A 23,816-nucleotide genomic window follows, 5' to 3' on the forward strand; every position below is an offset into this window, starting at 1 on the left:
TTACCCGTTCCTGTAGAAGTTCCACAACCTGCTGGACACAGTCATTTACATCACAGGAGTCAGTTTTCAGCACCAATTCCGGGGCCTCTGGTTTTTCATATTCAGAATCAATCCCAGTGAAACCTATAAAAGGTAAAAGATAATAGAGGGAGTGGAAATTAAAATAGGTTTGTTTTCTCAGTGTAAGTCTCTGCTATGCTGAAGTTCATATTTATGCTGCCCCTTCTAAGTTACGGGGTTATAATATTGAAACTTCTTTCCTGGGAGAAGATTTCTAATTAAACTTTTGTTTCTTCTTTGAACACAAACAGTCGATCCTTCTTATTCGCAGTAGTTCTCTTCAATAAGTTGCCACACATACAAAATTAGTGAATACTGAACCACTGCTTCTAGGAGAAGTGTGGGTTTGGTTTCCTGTGGGCCTCTAGTCACCAAATTTTTGTCAACCAATTAATATATTTGTTTTATGAGTGTTTCTGTTTAAAGACAGCTTATTTCATATATAGTGCTGATTCATTAACACCGAACTCATGGCCAACAGCACCAGAACTCATGTCTGAACAAAGCTTATCTAACACATGTATTTTCTCCACAAGGCAGGTCAGTCTTCCTGCCCTTGAGAACACTGGACAGTACTTCAGCACTGTGCCGGGGGGTCATTTTAAACAGCAAAATCACCAACAAAAAGAAAAAAAAAAGTTAAAACACATGGCACTAAACAGGCCATCAAAAGGACACTTCTTGGGCTTCCCTCGTGGCACAGTTGTTGAGAGTCCGCCTGCCCATGCAGGGGACATGGGTTCGTGCCCCGGTCCGGGAAGATCCCACATGCCGCGGAGCGGCTGGGCCCGTGAGCCATGGCCACTGAGCCTGCGCGTCCGGAGCCTGTGCTCCGCAACGGGAGAGGCCACAACAGTGAGAGGCCTGCGTACCAAAAAAACAAAACAAAACAGAAAAGGACACTTCTTTACAGTATGAGAGCTGATACACAAAAGCTTTGTTCAACTTCAGCTGGGAATGTATATTCCAGGTGACTAAAATTCTGCTGCTCTGTGTGTGTCTACAAGTGACAGCCAAAGTACTGTGGGTATATGGATGTGGGGTAACAAATTTTAGTGAGTAGGCACACTTGCAAATTTGGAATCTTCCAATAATGAAGATTGATGATATTTCTATCACCCTTCCTTTTTTCTGTTAAGTAAATGCCTACATTGCCTGTGAAGAAAACAGGAATGAATACCAAGTAATCCAGAGCATCCCATTTCTCCACGGGAACACAGGATATAGTGCCGAAACCCTGGGCAGAAAACCAAACTCGACAAGATTTTTTTCCCTCTCAGTGCAAAAACCAACGCCAAGCCAATCTGTCCATTATATTCACCAGGATTATCTACAGCCGAATTGAAGCTCTGCAGGGTTCTTCTGCCATCACATGAAGTGTTCAGGCAAGACAGATGAACTACTATTAGCTTAAGCAGAACATAAGTAAGGAATCCTGTTATATCACCAAAAATGTTCCACAATCAAATGTAACCCATTTAGATATTAACCACTATTTAGATTTTCCCTATCTGTACATGTGCTACCGTGTAACTGCCTAGAAGAGAAAGAACGCATGATGTTAACCACAGAATGGGCCGGCTGAGCTGAAGATATGCTATTCCTATCTTTCATATTATTCCATACCTAAGTCATTCGAGATCTGTCTGCCTTGGAATGCCAAGTCATTCTTGGGTTAGAATGGTCAACATGAACTTAAAATCATTACTAAAAAGCTTTAAAATAAACACTACCAGTCTACAGCCCATCTAGTTCTTTTTTTTTTTCTATTTCATATTTTTAAGTATCACATGAAGTTCTGAACCCAAGAAGAAATTTTTGCATTACCAATGTTCCCGACAGTATTAGTGGTGAGTCACAGTAAAATACGTGGGGAAAAAACAAACCTGGTTAAAACACTAGTTCTTAAGCTCTGATTCTCAAATGTGGCTACACGCTGGAATCACTGGGTCCCACCCTTAAGAGATTCTGATTTCAATGGTCTGCGGTACAGCCTTGGCACTAGATCTTTTAAGTCCCATCAGATAATGCTTATGTGCAGCAAAGCTTTGAGGATCACTGTGTTAGAAGACTTGGTTTAACATTTTAAAAGCCCAGGAAGTCTCTTCCTAGTTAATTTAGCCCATAAGTGATTACAGTAAATGTATACTGTGAAAAAAACGTTTATATTTAAGTAAATAATAACTACTTGAGCGTTACTCATGAAAATAATCTAGGTATTTAAGAGTAGCTGACACAGGCATATATTTACAGTTTAGTAAATGTCATATAAAGGCCTATAAAAGCCTGAAGTCTGCTGAATGTATGCAATCTCACCTGTCCCTGAAATGTTTACCATCAAGGCTCTGAAATAGCATTGGTAGGAAACTTTTTAAGCACCATTCTTACAATGAGTAAATGATTTTGAAAACTGTCCAGTCAGGAACTCTAGAACCATGGCAAACCTAAAATAAATAAACGTGTGTACACACATGCACACAAGTATACATTAACCTAAGAACATTTTAACAATGTCTATTCAAAGGAGTTACGAAACACCTGGTAAACAAGTAAAACATAGAAAACTGAACTAATACAAGCACATTCCCAGATACAGAATGCAAACTGTAAGTGACTCAAGGTATTTTGGATTCAGTCTTATTATTCATCTTTGCATCCCCAGCACCAGATATAAACCTTGCAAATAGAAAGCATTGATAAAAGTGTTGAACATCCAATTTCCACTCCACCTTCTAATCCATTCGAGAAGCATTTACTGTGTGTGGGCACCAAGTATTATGCTTTGGGCCATGCTCTGTGCTAAATTCTAAAAATACAAAAATGGTAAAGATGTTGTCCTGGCTCACAGGGTGCTTACTCCAGCTGAGCAAACAAATCTACCTCCCTCACCAATCCATCCTTGCAAAAACAACAAAAGCAACTACAGTTAAAATAAGTAAAAGATTCAGACTTCAGGATCCTGGACACACTGTTCTGCTTCTCTTTGCAGAAGTGCACACTGGCCGTCAACAGAGAGAGGGTGACCTAGAAATTAAATGGATAAACTGTTTTCCCTCCTGTTGTCATATATTATTCAGGTCAGGCAGCCTATTCTCACTGAGTCAAGAAAGTACAGGCTTAATGGGTGAAACCTGAGTCTCCATGATGGCAAGACTGGATACGAGTCCTGCCCAAGGAACCAGATTCATCACGGCCAGTGGAACTTGCCCCAACTGCTAATGGGCTCCCAGGTCCAAACAGAAGAGCCCAGAATAACAAGCATTTTCCTTCCTGTTCCACCTTTTCCTTTCTAGGGCCAGAAGCTGGTGCTAAAATCTACACTTCCTAGAGCTCCTGGGAGCTCCTGGAGTCCGAGGCTATCACACTCCCTGCTGGGAAGGCAAACAAAAGTTAGGGGCATGAATTGATCCCAAACAATGCTGAACCTACGTGCCCTCTGTTACTGTTAATAATAATACCGGTAACAGACCAGGGCTAATGTCAAAGGATGTCTAAAAGATAAACAGAATGACTGGTATCAAGGGCGACAGCAGAACGGGTTCTAAATGTCTCTTTCTATGTCCAAATTTTCATCATAGTTGAAACTCTGGGAGCAGACCATAAAATCGAAAATACAAGCTGTATGTACTCTGATAAAATCACAGATATGTTAATTTAATCTACTGCAACAATCATACATAGAATGAATTTCAGACCATTCCAGGCACTATGATGTAAATAAGAATGAGACATTTTCCTTGCTCTCAAGATGCTTGTAATTCAGGCATTTTTCCCAGCAGCTATGGAATGTCCTACATCTTCACTGGAACAAAGAGAACAGAAGTGGCAGCAACTATCCGACTAATAGCCAATCTAATGCTAGGTACCTAATTATACCAAATAGGCTTCCCAAAGTCCCAATCCTCTAAAACTGCCTTGTGAGTAGGATTTCAACCTGATCGATGATACTGAGGGTACACGGTGCCAGGTACTACTGGTAGGCCTGAGAGATACAACAGTGTAACAAGACCTGCTTTCTCTTCTCAAGTAGCTCCAAGTTGTTTGAAAACTTCCATCTCTTAGAAAAGATTACCAGTCTCAGATACGGTAAGATGAAACATCTAAGGAAAGACAAACTGGGAAAACAATATTGCTTACCTTTAATTTCTCCAGCCCGTGCTTTTTTGTAGAGTCCTTTGACATCCCTCTGTTCACAAACATGCAGGGGAGCATCAACAAACACTTCAAAAAAAGGTAAACTTGCACCCTCATGAATTTGCCTTGCATTGTTGCGATCCTTAGAAAAAAGGCACATACAGAAACGTAATGAAGAGTGCTCATGTGAATCAAGGGTACTGTATTAATGTCAAGGACAAGTAAAAGTGCTTTTCAGCTGTGTTAGTGGAAAACAGACAAAGTTTAATTTATATTTTGAAAATATAAACTGAAAAAAAGTAAACCCAAGAAATTATTAGATTAACACACCCATTCTTCATTAAGGATTTTTTTAATTTATTTTTTTTACATCTTTATTGGAGTATAATTGCTTTACAATGGTGTGTTAGTTTCTGCTTTATAACAAAGTGAATCAGTTATACATATACATATGTACCCATATCCCCTCCCTCTTGCGTCTCCCTCCCTCCCACCCTCCCTATCTCACCCCTCTAGGGGGTCACAAAGCACCAAGCTGATCTCCCTGTGCTATGCGGCTGCTTCCCACTAGCTATCTATTTTACGTTTGGTAGTGTATATATGTCCATGCCACTCTCTCGCTTTGTCCCAGCTTACCCTTCCCCCTCCCCGGATCCTCAAAAGGCCTGCTATTCTGAGATACTGGCAAGTTCCAGGAGGGAGAACAATGGATGCCCCATTAAAACTTTCACCTAAATTTTACGAGGAAGCTGAGCCAAAGTCCAGCTTAAATGCAGATGTCAGTCATCAGGCCTCTCTCTTAACAACAGGCTCCACCTCAGCCTGAGCTAGCGTGAAAGTAACTTCACAAGGGATCCATTCAGAACCCCGAGGCTAGTTTATTCACTTGCCAAACACAAACCCCTGCAGCCGCTACACATCTCTAGCATTCCCAAAACTTCACTTTTCTGCATGGCTCCTAACCCCCAACTCTGCTAACACCTTCACTGCTCGGCCTCAACTCTCTCTGGAACACTGCTTCCTTTGTAAGTGAAACTCTTCTTCTTCCTGGTCTTAACTGAAACCAAGTTCTCCCTTGAGGATTCACTCATCTTCCTGTTCTCAAACGCAGGCTCCACGTTCATATTCTATAGACAAGGCAGCGCCACCATTTTCAAAGCCAGCCCCTGCACCTTCCTCCAGTCTATCCCCACACGGCTCATGTTATCATTTACCACCTTTCTTACGGCCCCTCAACCCATGCCTACTTCCACTCTTATCAGATGGCCACACTTCTCATTTCAAAAAGAAAATCCCCAGGGACTTCCCTGATCGTCCAGTGGTTAGGACTCCGTGCTTCCAGTGCAGGGGGCGTGGGTTCAATCCCTGGTCGGGGAACTAAGATCCCACATGCCGTGTAGCATGGCCAAAAAAAAGAAAGAAAGAAAAGAAAAGGAAATCCCCAGACACGAACGCTCTCAATCTCCCCTCTGCCATATGATTTACCTATATCCCCCACCTTCATCTCCTTCCCTCCTGCCGCTCCTCCCTTCACGGATTCAAAATCCCCTACTCTGCAATGGAATACTATTCAGCCATAAAAAAGAATGAGATTTTTGCCATTTGTAGTAACACGGATGGGCTTGGAGGGCATTATACTAAGTGAAATAAGTTTGACAGAGAAAGACAAATACTGTATGATATCACTTGTATGTGGAATCTAAACAAATACAACAGGACTTCCCTGGTGGTGCAGTGGTTAAGAATCCGCCTGCCAATGCAGGGTACACAGGTTCGAGCCCTGGTCTGGGAAGATCCCACATGCCGTGGAGCAACTAAGCCCGTGCGCCACTACTACTGAGCCTGTGTTCTAGAGCCCGCAAGCCACAACTAATGAAGCCTGCGTGCCTAGAGCTCGTGCTCTGCAACAAGAGAAGCCACTGCAATGAGAAGCCCGCACACAGTAACGAAGAGTAGCCCCTACTCGCCGCAACTAGAGAAAGCCCACGCACGGCAATGAAGACCCAATGCAGCCAAAAATAATAAATAAAATAAATAAATTTTAAAAAGTACAACAAACTAGTGAATATAACAAAAAAGAAGCAGACTCACAGAGATGGAGAACAAACTAGTGGTTACCAGTAGGAGAGGGGGAAGGGGCAACATAGGGGTGGGGAGTCAGAGGTACAAACTATTAGGTGTAAGATGAGCTAAAGGATGTAGCGTACAACATGGCGAGTAGAGCCAATATTTTGTAATAACTGTAAATGGAAAGTAACTTTTAAAAATTGTACATAAGAAAAAAAAATCCCCTTCCTGCTAATGAACCTTGCTCAATCCATTATGGCTGCTGCATCTGGAATTTTCAACCTCCCCCTTCTCCACTGGCAACAAACAAGTAAAAGTCACTCTCTTCCATTAAAAAGAGATGAGCTAACAAATCATACAAAAATTCCCTCAATCCTGGCACTTTCCAGGCCATTCTGCCACATGTCATACTACTAACCCTGTGTACTGCAGTCATGCTACTCCCCGGTCGTTCCTATGCTCCCCTGCGGCACTGGTGTTGCCCACATTCTACCAGGAGACCACTGCTCACACTGCACAGTCCCTGAGCACTTTTCTCAACTGCTTTCACTGTGTAAACTACAGCATATAAACCAACACTCAAGCCTGAACTCTGACCTCTCCCGAAATTAAACACACCTTTCCAACTTCCTCCAAAATACACCCACCTGGAGATCTCCCAGGTACCTCAAACTTAACACGTCCAAAACTGAACCCACTCTCTTTTCTCCCAAGCTTGCATTCCCACCTATACTGCCCGAATCAAGGGATGACGACACTACTCACCCAGAATCCCCAGAGTTGTTCTGGTTTCTTCCCTTTGCCGTCCCACCCCTGCATTTTGTCACAAGGTCCTTCAGATTTTACCTCTAGACATTACACTAACCCAGTCTGCACTTCTTCCCTAGCTCCTGGTTCAACCTCATTTTTCCTGCCTGGACAACACCCTTTTAATACGTCTGCTGGCTTCCAGCTTTGACCTGCTCAAAGCCACACTCTACACTGGCCCCAGGATGACAGAGGATGCAAATTCAACCACATCACTGAACTCTTCAGAGACTGCCCAGCACCATCAGGGTAAAACCCAAGCTTCTCAGTGTGAATCGTCAGGCCTTCTCCACCTGGCCCCACCATTCTCAGTCTTGCACCTGATGTTCTATTGATAATTAACACCTGCCTGGTCTACCAGGCTGTTTGGGCCTAATGCCTTTGCCATCCCCCCTGCCAAAAACACTCCACCTCTCTCCTCTGGCTACAGCAATGTGTCCCCCACAGCACAGCTCCATGCTAAGTCCTCCAGGAAGCCTACCCTCATGTCCAGGCTGACTGAGGCCTCACTTCTGCTGGGTTCTCAGAGTACCCACCATATACCTCTGTCACAGATCTCATCCCAATATACTGAAATAATTTCAGTAGCTTTATAGCCTTAGTATCTGGCAGAGTGATTAAGTCGTGATCCTACTATTCCAACCGTCCTTTTAAATGAAGGTGTTCCCCAAGTTTCCATCTGTGACTCGCTTCTCATTCTATATACTCTTTTGTACACTCAACTTCATCAAGGTTTCAACAATAAAGTTAATGATTCCCCAATTTTTTTTTTAAATTTATTTTTGGCTGCACTGGGTCTTTGTTGCTGTGCGTGGGCTTTCTCTAGCTCGGGCGAGCGAGGGCTACTCTTCGTTGCGGTGCGCGGGCTTGTCATTGTGGTGGCTTCTCTTGTTGCGGAGCATGGGCTCTAGGTGCACAGGCTTCAGCAGTTGTGGCACATGGGCTCAGTAGTTGTGGCTTGCAGGCTCTAGAGCACAGGCTCAGTAGTTGTGGCGCATGGGCTCAGTTGCTCCGCCGCATGTGGGATCTTCCCCGACCAGGGTTCGAACCCGTGTCCTCTGCACTGGCAGGCGGATTCTTTAACCACTGCACCACCAGGGAAGTCCTTGATTCCCAAATCTTTATCTTAATTCTACACAACGTTCCTGAGCTCCAGAACCAATTTCCCAATGACCCAGTGGTCATCTTCACCTAGATACGCCACCAGCATTTCAAACCTAACCCAGCTAAAATCAAACAGTCATCTTCTCCCTTCCTACCCTATATTTTCTAACTCAATCATACCATCTTCTCTTCTGAAAGCACCATCCTTCATGTTCACCCCCAAATTCAGCAATCAACCCGGACACCACGTTCCACTGATGCTACAGGCTCAAGAGCCCTCAAATATGCCCCATCTTTTCTATTCCCATGGCCGATACCTCAATTCACTCCAAAAGCCTCCTGACTAGTCTCCTACCTCCAGACCCTCCCCATTCCAGGCCTTAAGGGTGACCTCACTAAAATACAAAGGCACCAGAGACACTATTCCCCAGTGCAATCTCAAACTCTCGACCACCTGTGGGGCAAAGTCCCGAGCAGTCCGGAGTTCACCGTCAGACCTCTGCTCATCGCTCGAGCTTCATCTCCCCTCACGTTCATCCGGCAGAGCAGCCAAAACAACCTACAGTTCCCCAAAGACCTAAGTCCCTCACATTTCCATGCTTTTGCAAATCCTGTAGCATCTCCTCTGTGAAACAGTTTTCTCCTGCGAGAAAGCTGACTCATCTTTCATGACGCATTTCAAGCAGCGCTTCCTCTGCGAATCTTCCACAGCACCTTTATATACATGTACCTAATCACTTGCCTCACGATACTGCAACTGTTCGCATCTCTATGCTCCCACTACCTACTGACTCCTCAAGGATAAGAACTATCAGGTTTATTTTTACAACCAAGATGCCCAAGGTTAGTGGTGACAGAGAATACACATATCCTATAATATATGATTTGGTCCAAATATTATCATGAATTTTTTTTTTTTTTTTTTTTTTTTGCGGTACGCAGGCCTCTCACTGTTGTGGCCTCTCCCGTTGCGGAGCACAGGCTCCGGACACGCAGGCTCAGCGGCCATGGCTCATGGGTCCAGCCGCTCTGTGGCATGTGGGATCTTCCCAGACCGGGGCACGAACCTGTGTCCCCTGCATCGGCAGGCAGACTCTCAACCACTGCGCCAGCAGGGAAGCCCTATCATGAATTTTGACATGACCTAAGCATAGTCCGAACCTCATTTTCATTCTTAGTGCTTTTGGGGGTGAGATCAAGAAAAGTGTTGCTCCGTGTTATGGAAACAAGGGAGCCAAAAAAACAGATCAGCGTATACTTTTCGATACCCAGGTCTCAGCTGGTCGCTCTCCAAATTAGGTGTTACTAACTTTCTCTTTTTCCAAGAGTTGCAGAGCTTCCCAGAAAGTGCAAGAAAATCACTGTTACTATATTACTATGAAAACTGTTTATATCCTAGAATTCAGGAACTCTAACAACTCTCATACACTTCATTATTCAGGATACCTTAAACTGACATATTGACACCGATCCCAGGGTTTCAGGAAAATGAAAAGTACCTAGTCCTCAAAGAACCTTTTAGGACTCCTGCCATGAGTGAACCTGTATGATTAACAGTCAGTCTCACACTTATCTATAACCCTTACCGCTCAAATTTAGTTTTTGTTTTAAAAAAAAGTCTAAGTAACCAGACAGATTTATGATACAGTACTAGAATTGCACTATTATTTACTACACTTACTGAATATTTATTACACATCAGGCACTATGCTGAAAGCTGTGAATGCACGATTTACCTAATCCTCAGAGCAACCCTACGAGGTAGGTATTATCTGAGCTTGGAAGGTTAAGCAAATCGGCCAAGGTCCTAACAGTAACTGGCAGAGCCGAGATTTCAGTCTCCTGTTTCTGGCTTCAAAGCTGCTGTGTTTAACTATTACACTAACTCACCTGTTCTTTCATATCTGGGCTTCCTAAGGGCTAATCTACCATTTAACAAACACTAAATATCTACCGTGTTCCAGGATCTGGGCTTGGCATCAAGATTATAAGCATAAATCAGAGGTAATCCCAGCCTTCAAAGAGCCAGTGGGGTTTAGAGACAGCAGAGCACAGTGGGCAAGAGCACAGGTTCCACTGACACTGTCTGGGTGCAAATCCTTGCTCTGCCACGTAGAGTCTGTGAGGTGGGGTGATTGACACCTGTTTCCTCACCTCCACCCTCCTCACTGGGTGATGAGAACTAAGTGAGCTAATTCACATAAAAGCACTTTAAAACCGTTACCAGTACACAGTAAAGTGTTCAATCAACATTAGCTGCTATTATTATCATTATTATTATTATTACTGCTGCTATCAGCACCACCAACCAAAGAACCGGTATTTATAATAAAACAATGTGCTATGGTACAATAACAAGGGCACCAAAGACAGGTACCCAACAAAGCCTGAGAGACTTAGGAGGAAGAAATACCCAACCTGAGTCTCAGAGCATGAACAGGTGTCAACTGATGCTGAGGGGAGGCTAAGAGGAAGGAGAAGAGGGCCTTCGAGGCAGAGGGAAACAAAATTCTCGTGGTAAGAAACAATGTGATTTTTTTCAGAGAAATACAAAAAAGTGAATTAGTGCTCTATGGTCTCTAAAATAAGAAAGAGTGTGATGAAAGATGAAACTCAAGGATTGTGAGCAAAGAAGCCACGACAGGACACGTGTTAAGAAACCTAAGATTCTCCCTGGTGTTTGACACATGTTGAGTATTTATTATAGGATTTTTGAACTGAAAAGTCAAACTTGAAATAATTTGGCCACTGACTTGTTCAACAACTTTGATTATACTTTTGAGGGGGGCGGTGGGTGTGTGGGTTATAGCAAGCTTTTCAAAAATGAATTTACTCAGGAAGTTGCGGCACAAAAATGTTGTAAGTTAATTGTTTTAATTTGGACTTAGCCTCAAAGTACATGTCAGTGTTTAAATTATTCACTTTGCCTGACACCATACTCTCAATACATGTAATTAGAACAGCAATGGCGCAAAAGCCACATACCTGAGTATAAGGTGATATAAAACTTGTGATGCATACTAAGCCAGCATCTGCAAACAACTTAGCAACTTCTGCGATGCGTCGAACATTCTCTTCTCTGTCTTCAGGACTAAAGCCAAGATTTTTATTGAGACCTTGACGAATGTTGTCACCATCCAAAGTGTAGCATGGAATACCATGGCAAACCAAGTACTCCTCCAAAGCCATGCTTACTGTGGTCTTTCCTGCTCCCGATAAGCCTAGAAGTGAACAGTCCAAACAGATTCCATACATAAAGTTAGGGGGATAAATAATAAAGAATTTTAACCACAGGCTTAATTATATTCGTTATTCAGAGCAGTCTCTTAGCAACATTCTTGTCTAATATTTCTCTGTAAAATTTTACTACATCTTAGCTAGAAAAAACATCTGTAGTTTAAATATAATAAGCATTTATCTTTTTAGTAACTTCTGTCTAACCCCAAAGGTATCCTAGAAATCACCAAGCTACAAAGGCTTAACCAATTTTAATATTACACATGGCTGGGTAGATATTCACTTTGTCCTCTTGTTACCACTATTCTAAAGCTGCATGCCAATTTTAAAAGAAAGTTATATGACCAAATTATTTCTGGTGAGGGAAGAAAAAGAAAGGACAAAAGTAAGTGAAATAAATACTAGAAAGTTACCTCTATATCCCAGGATCAACACCTCCCAAAGGCAACCATGATAAAAGCACCTGGGAATCCAATTTATAATATAATTAACCTTAAAAGAATATCCTCATTTCACCTTCCTCTACCAATGTTTAGTCACTAAACGATGAGGAATAAAGGAAAAGGAAAGAGTACATTTATGCACTAATACTTGCCACCTTGGTGAGTGTATCAGAATTCACAACTAAGACAGATACTTCCCTGGTGGTCCAGTGGCTAAAACTCTGCACTCCCAATGCAGGGGGCCCAGGTTCAATCCCTGGTCAGGGAACTAGATCCCACATGCCACAACTAAGAGTTCGCATGCTGCAACTAAAGATCCCACATGCCACGACGAAGATCCCGGGTGCCGCAACTAAGACCCAACGCAGCCAGATATATAAATACACAGATAGGTATTTCAAAAAAAAAATTAAGATAGTTATGAGACAAGAGATAAAACACTGAAACCTAATGTACTGATACTTTGACATGCTAGTATAGAGGGCTAACTGAAAAATCAATTTTAAAAAGGATGATATGTTAAGAGGATCAATATAGTGTTATATGGTTTCTACATTAAAAATGTATATTAACGTGAGTACAGCAGGTAGTATTTTCCAAAGATTGACTGAAAGCTTGTTTACAATGTGACACTGCCACTGTCACACTCAGAGGCAGAGTATTTCTCAGCCCTTGAATCTGGGCTGGACTTAGGAGTCGCCTGTAGCCAAAACAATATAGTGAAAATGATGAACATGACTTCCAAGACTGTCAGAAAAGGCTCTTCAGCTTCTCTTTGGCTATTTAACTGTGGAGAAGCCAGCTGTCAAATACTCTGAGACCACCGTGCTAGAGAAATCACAAGTAGGTGTTCCTGTCGATAGCCTTAGCCAGCTAAGCTCCCAGCTGACCAGCAGCGTCCACTGGGGAGTCACTGTGGACACCCAGCCAGTTGTGGCTTTAGATGACTGGAGCCCAAGCCAGCATGACTGCAACCAAGCAAGACCCAGGGGGGAACCGCCCAGCAGAGCACTCCTGAATTCCTTACCCACAAAACAGTGAGCAAGTTAAAATGGTTGTTTCACACCACTAGGTTTTGGGTAACTTGTTACATAGCAACAATGACTGAACAAAGAGATGGATGTTGGGGGGACTAGGTTTTTCTGTTCTTTGTTATTGTTGTTTTTAACTACCAGTTGAACACTAGGAATCAGGGGGAAAAAACACTGAAAACATCAGCTTCTTATACACCAAAGACAACCTAATCAACTATACTCCAATATAAAATAAAAATTAAAAAAAACACAGATAACCTGAACTACAATTAAAGTGTCTGTTTATACATACGTGTGTACATGTACGTATTTTATGTATATATTTAATTTGAAACAAAGAACAGACACTGCTGAAAACTGAACTAATGACACAGAAAATTTCACTGAGATGATTATAGTGAACGTAGACAAAAAGGCTAGGATATCAAAGTGGTTAGAGAAAATTAATAGATAATGCAAGACAGATAATCCAAAACTAAGATAAAGAAAACTGGTATACCAAAGAGAAACCAAATGTACTAGATTGAAGAGCGTCCTCCCCAAAATTCACATACAGCTGGAACCTCAGAATGTGACCTTATTTGGAAACAGGGTCTCTGTGCATGTAATTAGTTAAATTAAAATGAGGTCACACAGGACTCCGGTGGGCACTAAATCCAGTGACTGAAATCTTTATAACAAGGCCATCTGAAGGCGAAAGCAGAGACTGGAGTGGTACCCATACAAGCCAAGGAATGCTAAGGATTGCCAGCAGAACCAGACGCTAGGAGAGAGGCATGGAACAGATTCTTCCCCAGAGCTGACAGAAGGAACCATCCTTGATTTCAGGTTCCCAAACTGTGAGAGAATAAACTTCTGTTGTTTGAAGCCACTCGGTTTGTAGTGATTTGTTACAGTGGCCCTGGGAAACTCATATACCAATCAATGTAAAAATACAAAACCAGAAAGTTTATCCGAAATAAGATGTAAGAAAAAACAGTGTTCCAAGAAAATGACATACAAACCACTCCATACCTGGACAGATCTGGTTAAGCTACTGAATTGCAAGAAAAAGAAAGAAATCATGACTTCCGTTTCCAACAATATCAAAAAAAAAAAGTGAAGGCTATAAATTTGACAACATAATTAACAACCTTGATCTCATGGACGTATATAGAATATTGCCCACATCAGGGGAACACATTTTCTTTACAAATACACATTTATGAAACTGATTACATCCTACACTGTAAAGCAAGTACCAAAAAAATCTGATAGAAGTATTTATAAGCATCATTAGTGGTAAAATAAATGGAATATACCATGTTTAAGAAAAGGAGTACCCAATATTCTAAAGATCAATTTCCTCCCAAATTGACCTTTAGATACAATGTAATCCCAAATCAAATCCCAACTGGATTTTGGTGGAATTAGTTAAACCTATTACAAAATTTATACAATACAAAGAGCCAAAAAAAAAAAAAAAAAAAGTCAAGACATTCCTAATGAAGAAGGTAAGAGGATTTACTCCACTAGATTTCAAGACTCTACAAATATATAGTAATTAAGACAGTGTGGCAGTAACAGAGCAATAGGTAAGTATACCAGTGGAATAGATCAGAGCTCCCAGAAACAAATCCACACATAAGTGGAAACCTGATCTATGACAGCTGGCACAGCAGATCAGAGAAAAAGGATACCCTCATCTTGGGACAACTGATTATCCGTATGGAAAGAAAAGAAAATGGATCCGCCCCTCACACTACACACAAAAACCAATTGCAGAAGGAAAAGGGCCTAAACGAGAAAAGCAAAACTTCCGAAAGAAAATATACGAAAAGAAGTAATTCTTCAGGCATGCAGATGAAAAAAGGAAAGCTCCTTAGAAGAAGAAAAAAAAATTGGATTAGTCACCACATTTAATAGAAGAAATGTCTGCCTCTTATGACAACTTGGCTGGGTAAAATATATATTTGGTTCATACTTTCTTTGTCCTGGAATTCTTAAAACATTACTCCAACACAAAAACTCAGGGAATTCAGAATCCAACGGAAAGCCATCTTATAAAAACCACTGAACAAAAAAATACAGACCATAAAAACCTGACTCAAAGAAAGAGCTCATGAGTGGGCATGCCATAATAAAAGAACTGATGGGAAGGTGATAAGGTTGAATCAATTGACTTACAGAACTCAAATACAAACACCTATGGAAATTTAAGATTTGGAACAGAATGTGTCACAAGCCTAGACAATATAAATATAACAATTTAACATCAATCTAGACTTAAGAATGAGGAGATGGGAAGAACTCAAAAATGCTCTCTTCTTTCATACAGAAATACACAGACCTATCTACAGTTGAAATTCTCAATTTATAAAAACAGAAAATGGGAATGCTGTTTTTTTGGCAATCAGCAAAAGTTTTAAGGATGGGTAATATCCATGTTGACAAAGACACTGGAAAATGGACCCTCATCCACCTCTGGAAAATAAATAGGTATAAATTTTAGTGGGTTGTATGGCTGTCGGCATAACTGATGCCAACTTGGCGCTTCTCTGTCATCAAGGCTTTGTAGTTAACAGATTAATGTTCGTTAGGTCCAGGTGGCCTCTATGCTCTGTTAGTCCCCAAACAATGATGAAGACCTTTGCTAATATATTCCTGGTGCCCAGAAGACTAGTTACCCATTCATAAATCCTGACTTGGGAATACACTTCCTGTTTCCAAGCACGTACCCCCGTACCCTAGGTTAACTATGAAATTGTCCCAGTGGCCCCTCAGCAGCGCAGAGTGCAGCGGTGAATGTTTCCAGATCACTGTTTGCCAGCTCCCACCCTGTGAATAAGTTACCCTATAACATAAACTGATCCACTGATTATATGAAGCTGCCTGCCTTGCTTTTCAGTCTCAAGGTTCCTTCTCAATTCAGTGGACACTTTTCATTCCCTCTGTCCTCCAGCATGGGTAAATTGGCGAGATGCAACAAAATTTTATTTAAAACTCCTAGAAGTGAAAAAAGATCCATCATTTTTAAAACCACCTCCAAAACCTGGATCAATTTACCCTCTCAAAGAGAGATTCTGGGAAAATCAACACAAGAATCAATCAGAAGCCAAAGCAAAAGAAGAATCATTAGAAACTGATTGTGTGAAATTCTTTACCACTCATTCTTTCTCTTCATATGGTCTACATTATTAGCATCTTGAAGGCAGAATCCAGGTCCTATTTGCATGCAGAATTTTATAGAATGTACGGTAGTTACCAACTAGAAAGTAGTTTTAAGCTGCATTCTGATTTTTCCTCTTTAACAGCAATTTTGTAAAGAACAAAAGGAATCACCAAAAGAAAATATGTTATTATTAAGCAACTTTGTCAGTTACATATTATGGTGCTCCAGATACAAGAACAGAGCTCAAAATGTAAGTATTCTTACTCCTGGCTCAAGGCTGTCTATACCACTGCTTTCAAAACAGACTGGCTTGTCTCTCCAGACCATACCTGTTAGCCAAACCGTGCAACCACGAAAGCCACCTCTGGTCCCCACCACCTGACCTCTCTTGTTCCTGCTGACGTGGTGAGCTTGATAGGTGACATTAGTGGCCCTCTGCATCCCCTGGAAAAAAGAAAAAAAAAGAAAGAATTCTGGTTTACCTGAGTCCCTTAAAAGGTAAACATATATTCCTTGCAAACATACAGTAACTGCCCTATGTAACATGCCAAAAGAAAGGAAAAAGGTGAAAACTAACAGCTTTTTCTTTCTTTAGAGTACCTGGCACGGTGTTCAGTTCTTTACAAACACCAATTAATTCGTCTGCAAAGCCCCTCAAGGATGCACAAACTCCTACTACTGTGGTTTTCCAGATGAAGGTGTTAAACCTGAGAAAAGTTAAATAACTTGCCCCAGTTCCCCTAACTGGTAAGTGGCAGACTCCAGAGCCCAGTCTTCTCACTCATTCATTCGTTCAACCATTGTTTCCTGAGGCCCTACTAGTACACCAAGTGAACAAAACAGGGTCCCTACTCTCACTGAGCTCATTCCACTGGCAGGAGACAGACCAATAACACTTAATTATTAAATCAGAGAGTGACAAGTGCACTCTGAAAATAAAACAGGGTAAGAATGGAAAGAGAGATAGGGGATGAGTGCCTCTTTAGACAGGATGATCAGGAAAAACCTCTGAGAAGGTGGCATCTGAGCAGATTCCTGAATGAAGTGTGGAAGGGATGTCTGCAGGTATCATGAAATGCATGATGAAAAAAATGGAAGGTAATTGTTGTTCTCTCAAATTTTCTTCTCCTTAAACAAAAAGGGCATAAAATTACATAGTTCTCAAAGGATCTTAATAGACGTTTCTCCAAAGAAAACGATACAAACGGTGAATAAGCACATTAAAAGATGCTCGACATCATTAGCCACCCAAGAAATGCAAATCAAAACCACGAGATACCACTGCACACTCACTCGACGGCTATAATCAAAAAGACAGGAAATAACAAGTGCTAGTGAGGATATGGAGAAATTAGAATCCTCATACGTTTGCTGATGGGAGTGTACAGTCACTCTGGAAAAGTGAAGTTCTACAAAACATTAATTATAATTATCATATGTCCAAATGATTCCCCCTCCTACATTGATGCTCACAAGAAATGAAAACATGTCCACACAAAACCTGTACACGTATGTTCTAGCAGCATGATTCATAAAAGCCAAAAGGTGAAAACATCCCATCTGTCCATCAATTAATAATCAAAGTGTTTAATTGTATGGTATACACATACAGTGGAATATTATTTGGTAATAAAAAGGAATGAAGTACTAATACAACCTACAATACAGACAAACCTCAAAAACATTATGCTGGGCTTCCCTGGTGGCGCAGTGGTTGAGAGTCCGCCTGCCGATGCAGGGGACACGGGTTCGTGACCCCGTCCGGGAAGATCCCACATGCCACGGAGCGGCTGGGCCCGTAAGCCATGGCCGCTGAGCCTGCGCGTCCGGAGCCTGTGCTCCGCAACGGGAGAGGCCACAACAGTGAGAGGCCCGCGTACCGCAAAAAAAACAAACAAAACAAAACAAACAAACAAAAATTATGCTAAGTTAAAGATGCCAGTCACAAAGACCACATATTGCATAATTCCATTTATATGAACCATCCAGAATAGGAAAATCTAAAGAGATAGAAAGCAGATTAGCAGTTACCTCAGGCTGGGATGTTGGGAGAGGAATGTGGAGTGACTTCTGATGGATATGGGGTTCTTTTCTGGGGTAATTAAAATGCTCTAAAATTGACTGTGCTGATGGTTGCAAAACTGTGTAAATATAATCAAAACTATCAAATTGTACATTTTTAAGTGGGTAAATTGAACGGTAGGCAAATTGTCTCAATAAAGCTGTTTTCTAAAATTAAAAAAATGAATCACACAGCCTCTATTTTCTCCTCCTATGGAGCAAGAACATAATTTAGATTCTTTTCAACAAGTTATGCCTTTATAAAATAGGTAAGTGTCAGCATTCTTTTAATAGGGTGTTTGTATTTCATACTGCGTATAGCTCTTATATTTTTTAAGACAGTTTTATTCATCATTCACTCAAAGATATCTACTGAATGCACACTACATGCTTGATATTCTTCTAGGTGCTGATGAAACAGAAGTGCACAATACCAATAAAATCACCAACCTCCTGGGGCTTCTCTAGTCTTCCCTCCCAGGGAAGCGGTTCTCAAAGCGTGGTCCCTAACCAGCAGCTTTGGCATCTCCTGGGAACTGCCAGAAATGCAAACTATCAGGACCTGCCCCAAACAGACTAAGTCAGAAACTCTGGCGTGGGGCCTGACAATCTGCATTTTAAAGCCTCCAAGTGACTCAAATGCCAGTTCAAGTTTGAGAACCACTGGACTAAGAGGAAAAATAGAGGCGAGAAAAGAAAACACCAAGATAAAGAAGGAAATTATGTAAGTTAGAAATAAGTATCAAAGAGGGGGAAAAAGTAAATAAAGCAAAAAAAGTGAAGAAATATCATACGAAGTATGATATTTAGACAGGGTGGCCAGAGAAGGCTTCAGCAAAAAGAGGATATTTAAGATCTCTGATGACCTCTGAGGGAAGCACCTTCCAGACAGGGAACAGCAAGTGCAAAGAAAAGTGAAAAAGTAACTGGGGAAATCCAGAATGATTCCTGGGCAGTCCAAAGAAGCCGTCTGGAGGCAACAGTCATACATCTAAAACAAGAGCAGTGGCCATGACCATGTTTTCTGCAGCCACGTGCATGGCTCAGGTTGAGGCACGAAATAGACTGATTCACCCTTGACCCAGAGGTCTTCAAAATGGGGAACAAACACCCTGATAGGTACATGAACATGGACTTTGTCAAGGGACCATTTCTATCCAGATCTTCAACTTCCAGACGTGTTCTTTTCTAAAACTGGTTGGCCTGAGAAGGTGCCTGAGGTTCAGGATCTCTTTCCCCCTCTCCCTGCACAATTCCCCTAGTGTACAGGAGAAAGCATCTCTGCCCATCTGCATCTTACTCTCACTCACTGCCCTGGGGGTGTCCTCGGGAGCCAAAGGGACAATTGGACAATTCTTTTAATAGGCCCACCACAAAAGCTGCACCCCTCCCCCACTAACCATCTCATTAGCAGATGTATCCATAGTTCCAATAATCACAAAGAATTCTCCTATGGGTCTCCCAAACCATTTCCTTTCAATTAAACTGATGAAGCAAACATAACTTTCCAGCTCTGCATTTTCAGGATTTTAAACAAAACCCGGGGTGTCTGACCCAGACATCTGTGTCTCCCGGGAAGCAGCGGCCCCTCTTTCCTGAGGTATCCAGTTTTAGCTCCCAGGCAGGCAGCCTGGGAGGAGAGGAGACAGGAGCTGGGTCTGCTGGAAGGGGACAGGACAGGGATAGGGGGACAAGGAGGGTGCTATACACATTAGCTGCCTACACTGGCAGAACCTGTTTGACTTCGTCATTTTGTTTCGCGATTTTTTTCCAAGTTACTTTGCTTTGGGGCAAGAAGAAACATGTATTTAATGAGTTTTAATTCATTTTGGCACCATAAAATATCTTCCGCTTTTCTTTTTAAACTGAGTAGAATGTATAAAAACTGAGAAGCTACAAAATGCTGAGGCTGTGGTTGAGAGCAAATATAGGATAAGAGATTGTTTTAATCACTAGAAAAGTATGCTCCCTCCGGGCTTCCTGCCTCCTACATTTAAAAGAATTCTGGCAGTAAATATGGCAGCCTGGGTACAAGGAGGCTTACTGTTTATGTATGCTTGATATTTTCCATATTAAAACACAAACTTAAAAAAAGATCTGCCACAATCTCCTACCTCCTGGTTTTTCAGAATAAATCAAAGAGCACTTTTTAAAACTCTTAGAATTGCAAGGTGGTGGGTGTATGCCTGAACTTTACTAAAAATCTAAAGCTCACTTCCATACGTAATCTTCTAGTTCCCCTTCCCCTCTTTTCCTTTTCCACCCACTCTAGCCAAAGCCTTCCTATAATCCCGCCAGGAAAACATGACATTAGTGGGTGCATCAGTGAGTTATTTCCTTCCAACTCTCCATTCCTGTTCTCAGAGTCTTCAATGCCCTAGTTTCTATTCACAGAACAATGAAATCAGGCTTATTCTTTTCTAAGAGTCTGGGTGGTTGATAGTAATATTTGGCTTGTTGTACATATACCCAAGGCAGTCCCTGTAACATTTACTGCCCATAGGATTTGTCTGTTATTTATGGACCGTTTCATACGGTGTCTTTTTGTGTATAATTTTTACTTCCTTGGGAGAATAGGTCAAGCACTATGAGTTATAGTTCTTTGTGTTTTTCACAACACCCAACCTCTTTTCTTGTGCCTTGTCAGTGCTCAGTAAAAGTTAGATATAAGGCATTTATTTTAAAGCGTGATTTGTGTTCTCTGTATAACCTGCAAATGAAATGATGATTGACATTCAGAAGTCTTAAGAATAGCGGAACTGGGACAATTCATTTCAAAAGAATTCCTTCTCTTTCTACGATTGGGACTAAATGACTACCAGTCCTGCTACTAAGCTAACGCCAGGTGGCCTCTCATTATGTGTGGTGTACATTTCCTACACATTCTACAAACTGCTGTCCTCCGCACCCACACGAGTGGCCCTGTGTCCCTTTCTGACCCACCTTAACTTCCACATGGGCTGTTTTGTTATTTTATCCGCTTCCGTATGGGACAAATTAACTTCTCCTATGATGCTACTTAGAGAATTTCATGGTCTGTGAGTTTATGATGATTTTATGAAGAACTCTGCATTCTTCAGTGAAATTTGTAAAGGCACAGAAAATATACCCAATGTGAAGCATAATTCTGGACTTCAACATCGATCACTCACCCCACCACCCATCTTAAACTGACTGCCAAACAGTATATTCTTCCAAAGAGAATACCTGAAATGGTAACACGGATGTGTCTTTTATAACCCAAGACATACTGTGAGTAAACTGGAGAGATGGTAGAGTACCATGTGGATAAAATTGAAAAGAATACAGTGAGAAGAAAGCTTTCGTTCACTGCGTTATTGATAACTGAAGTTAATCTTTTGAACATTAACGTTAACAAGCCAAAGACAAACAGCAAAACCGAGGCTCATGCATTCCTGGAGGTTAAGAAAACAACTTGAAAAGGCTACACTTAAAACCCTGCTGCTACAAAGCACGGGGCACAGCAACACTGGCAATGACCCAGCTGCTTCTCAGAAAGTGAATCTCAGGCCCTACCCCAGATCTCCCGAATCAGAGCTAAGATACTGGCATGCCTATTCGATCACCGATTGTCACGCATACACTCCGCATATCCATTATGGCTCTCCGACTATTCTGTTTTAAAGATTAAAGAACACTTAAATATTTACTTAATGGATATTTTAAACTGTCAATACTTTTAATGGAAGGGGCCCTGAATGGCCTCCAGGTGGGAAGTCCAGCCAGAAGAGATTCTTAGAAGTCAGAAATGAGCCTGAGACGACCTGTTCATTCATCATTTGTTGATGGATCCCTCCTAGATACGGGGAGTAAAACGGATCAAAAACATTTCAGGGGAGGAGACAAACAATAAAGAGAGAAAGACACCTTTACACTATGACAGGCCCCTGCCTCCCACTATGGTGACAGCGGGGCTTTCCCTACATACATGATGGGGATGTGTCCTCTACAGGTGGTTGTGCTTTCGTGTACTTTACTGCACAATACTGTATAGAGTACAGTAGTACAGTATCTTTATTTCAAGCCCAGGATGTCCAGAAGCAAGCATAAAAGCAGCAGTGATGTAGCCAGTACCGCACTGTACTTTTCAAGGTATGTACTGTAAGATTGAAAATGTTTTATTTTTTGTGTTTGTTTGTTTTTTATTATTTTTGTGAAAAGTGTATAAACCTATTACGGTACAGTACCATATAGCCGGCTGTGTTAGTTGAGTACCTAGGCTAACTTTGTTGGACTTACGAACAAATTGGACTTATAAATTCTCTCTCGGAACGGAACTCATTCATATGTAGGAGACTTACTGTACATGAATGTTCACAGCAGCCTTATTCATAGCAACTGAAGAGGAGAAACAACTCAAATGTTCATCAACTAATGAAAGGAAAAGCAAAATGTGATACATCCATAAAACATAATATTATTCAAGCATGTAAAGGAATGAAGTATTGATACATGCTACAACATGGATGAACCTTGAAAACATTATTCTAAGTTAAAGAAGTTAGACACTAAAGGCCATATATTATATCATTACATTCATAGGAGAGTCTAGCATAAAGAAATCCAGAGACAAAAAGTAGATTATTGGTTGGCAGGTGCTACAGAGAGGGAAAGGGGAAGGATAGGGAATGATTGCTAATGGGTACAGGGTTTCTTTTTGGGGTGATGAAAATGTTAAAAGTAGATATTGGTGATGGTTATAAAACTGTAAATATACTAAAAAAACAATGAACTGAACACTTAAACATATGAGAGATAAAGACAGAGGGAAGGGATGCAACCATCAAAGAAACTACAGAGAAGAATAAGAACAATGGCTGCAGTCGTCTAACGGGATTTCTATATGTACTGTCCAATTTTTCCACTGTTTACTCAGCTAAAACTTACTTGGTAGAGAACTGTGTCCTTAGGAAAGGATATTTCACGGAAATAATTACCACTTAGGTAAATACCAAAATAAAAACAACAAGCAAAAACAAAACCAAAAAAAAACCCAGTCTCTTCATTTGAACTAATTACTTAGTAATTCGCTTTCAAAACAATTCAGGGTTGGATTTTACTGTTTTGCTGTTGGTATGCTATGAGTAATTGATCCATCTCAGAGCAAAAGATGGTAACATCCTAGCTGGTGGAGGAGAAAATGCTAGTATTGGATTTTATTTTAAATTACTAGTTTTGCATTTCAGAGTTACCTAATTTATTTCCCCTTTTTCTTACTCAAAGCGAAGAATAGAACAGGGTTTCTCAACCTCAGCATTAGTGACTTTTGGGCCTCAGCATTAATGATAATGCTTTGCTGTGGGGACTGTCCTGTGCACTGCAGGGTTTGTAGCAGCATCCCTGGCCTCTACCCAACAGATGTCAGAAGCAACACCCCCCTACACACACACACAAATATAACAACCAAAAATGTCTCCAGATATTTTCCAAACACACCCCCTGGGGGGAAGTAAATTTTTACCTGGTTGAAAATCACTGGAAAAGAAAACTACTCCTCAAAGGTCAATGTAATAGAGCCAAGCTGGGGAAGCTTATTTCATATTTCAACTTTAGAGATGCCACTATGCTAAAGGGGAGGCTAACTGACAGCTGGGTACCCTGCTGCAGCCAGGACTACAGAATTGCCCAAAACCGTGATTCCAAAGTTGCTACCATCTCTCGAAATTTCCTTCCCCAGGGAAGAAAGTAAGAACAAAT

At 41.3% G+C, this 23,816-nt stretch overlaps 1 protein-coding gene across 2 annotated transcripts in view; it reads right to left on the reverse strand.

Moving 5' to 3' along the window:
- PAPSS1 (3'-phosphoadenosine 5'-phosphosulfate synthase 1) overlaps positions 1–23,816 on the reverse strand; it is a 108,718-nt gene that overhangs the window by 79,239 nt on the left and 5,663 nt on the right. For both annotated transcript variants that reach the window (XM_082653504.1, XM_082653505.1), the window contains exons 2-5: positions 16,367–16,481; positions 11,158–11,393; positions 4,198–4,336; positions 5–123 (exon numbers count right to left, since the gene is read on the reverse strand). In XM_082653504.1, coding sequence (XP_082509630.1) covers positions 5–123; positions 4,198–4,336; positions 11,158–11,393; positions 16,367–16,481 — 609 coding nt within the window. The remainder of the gene's footprint in view (positions 1–4; positions 124–4,197; positions 4,337–11,157; positions 11,394–16,366; positions 16,482–23,816) is intronic.

Source organism: Grampus griseus (assembly GCF_964374135.1).
Source record: "Grampus griseus genome assembly, chromosome: 4".
In the NCBI taxonomy this organism is placed as follows: Eukaryota; Metazoa; Chordata; class Mammalia; order Artiodactyla; family Delphinidae; genus Grampus; species Grampus griseus.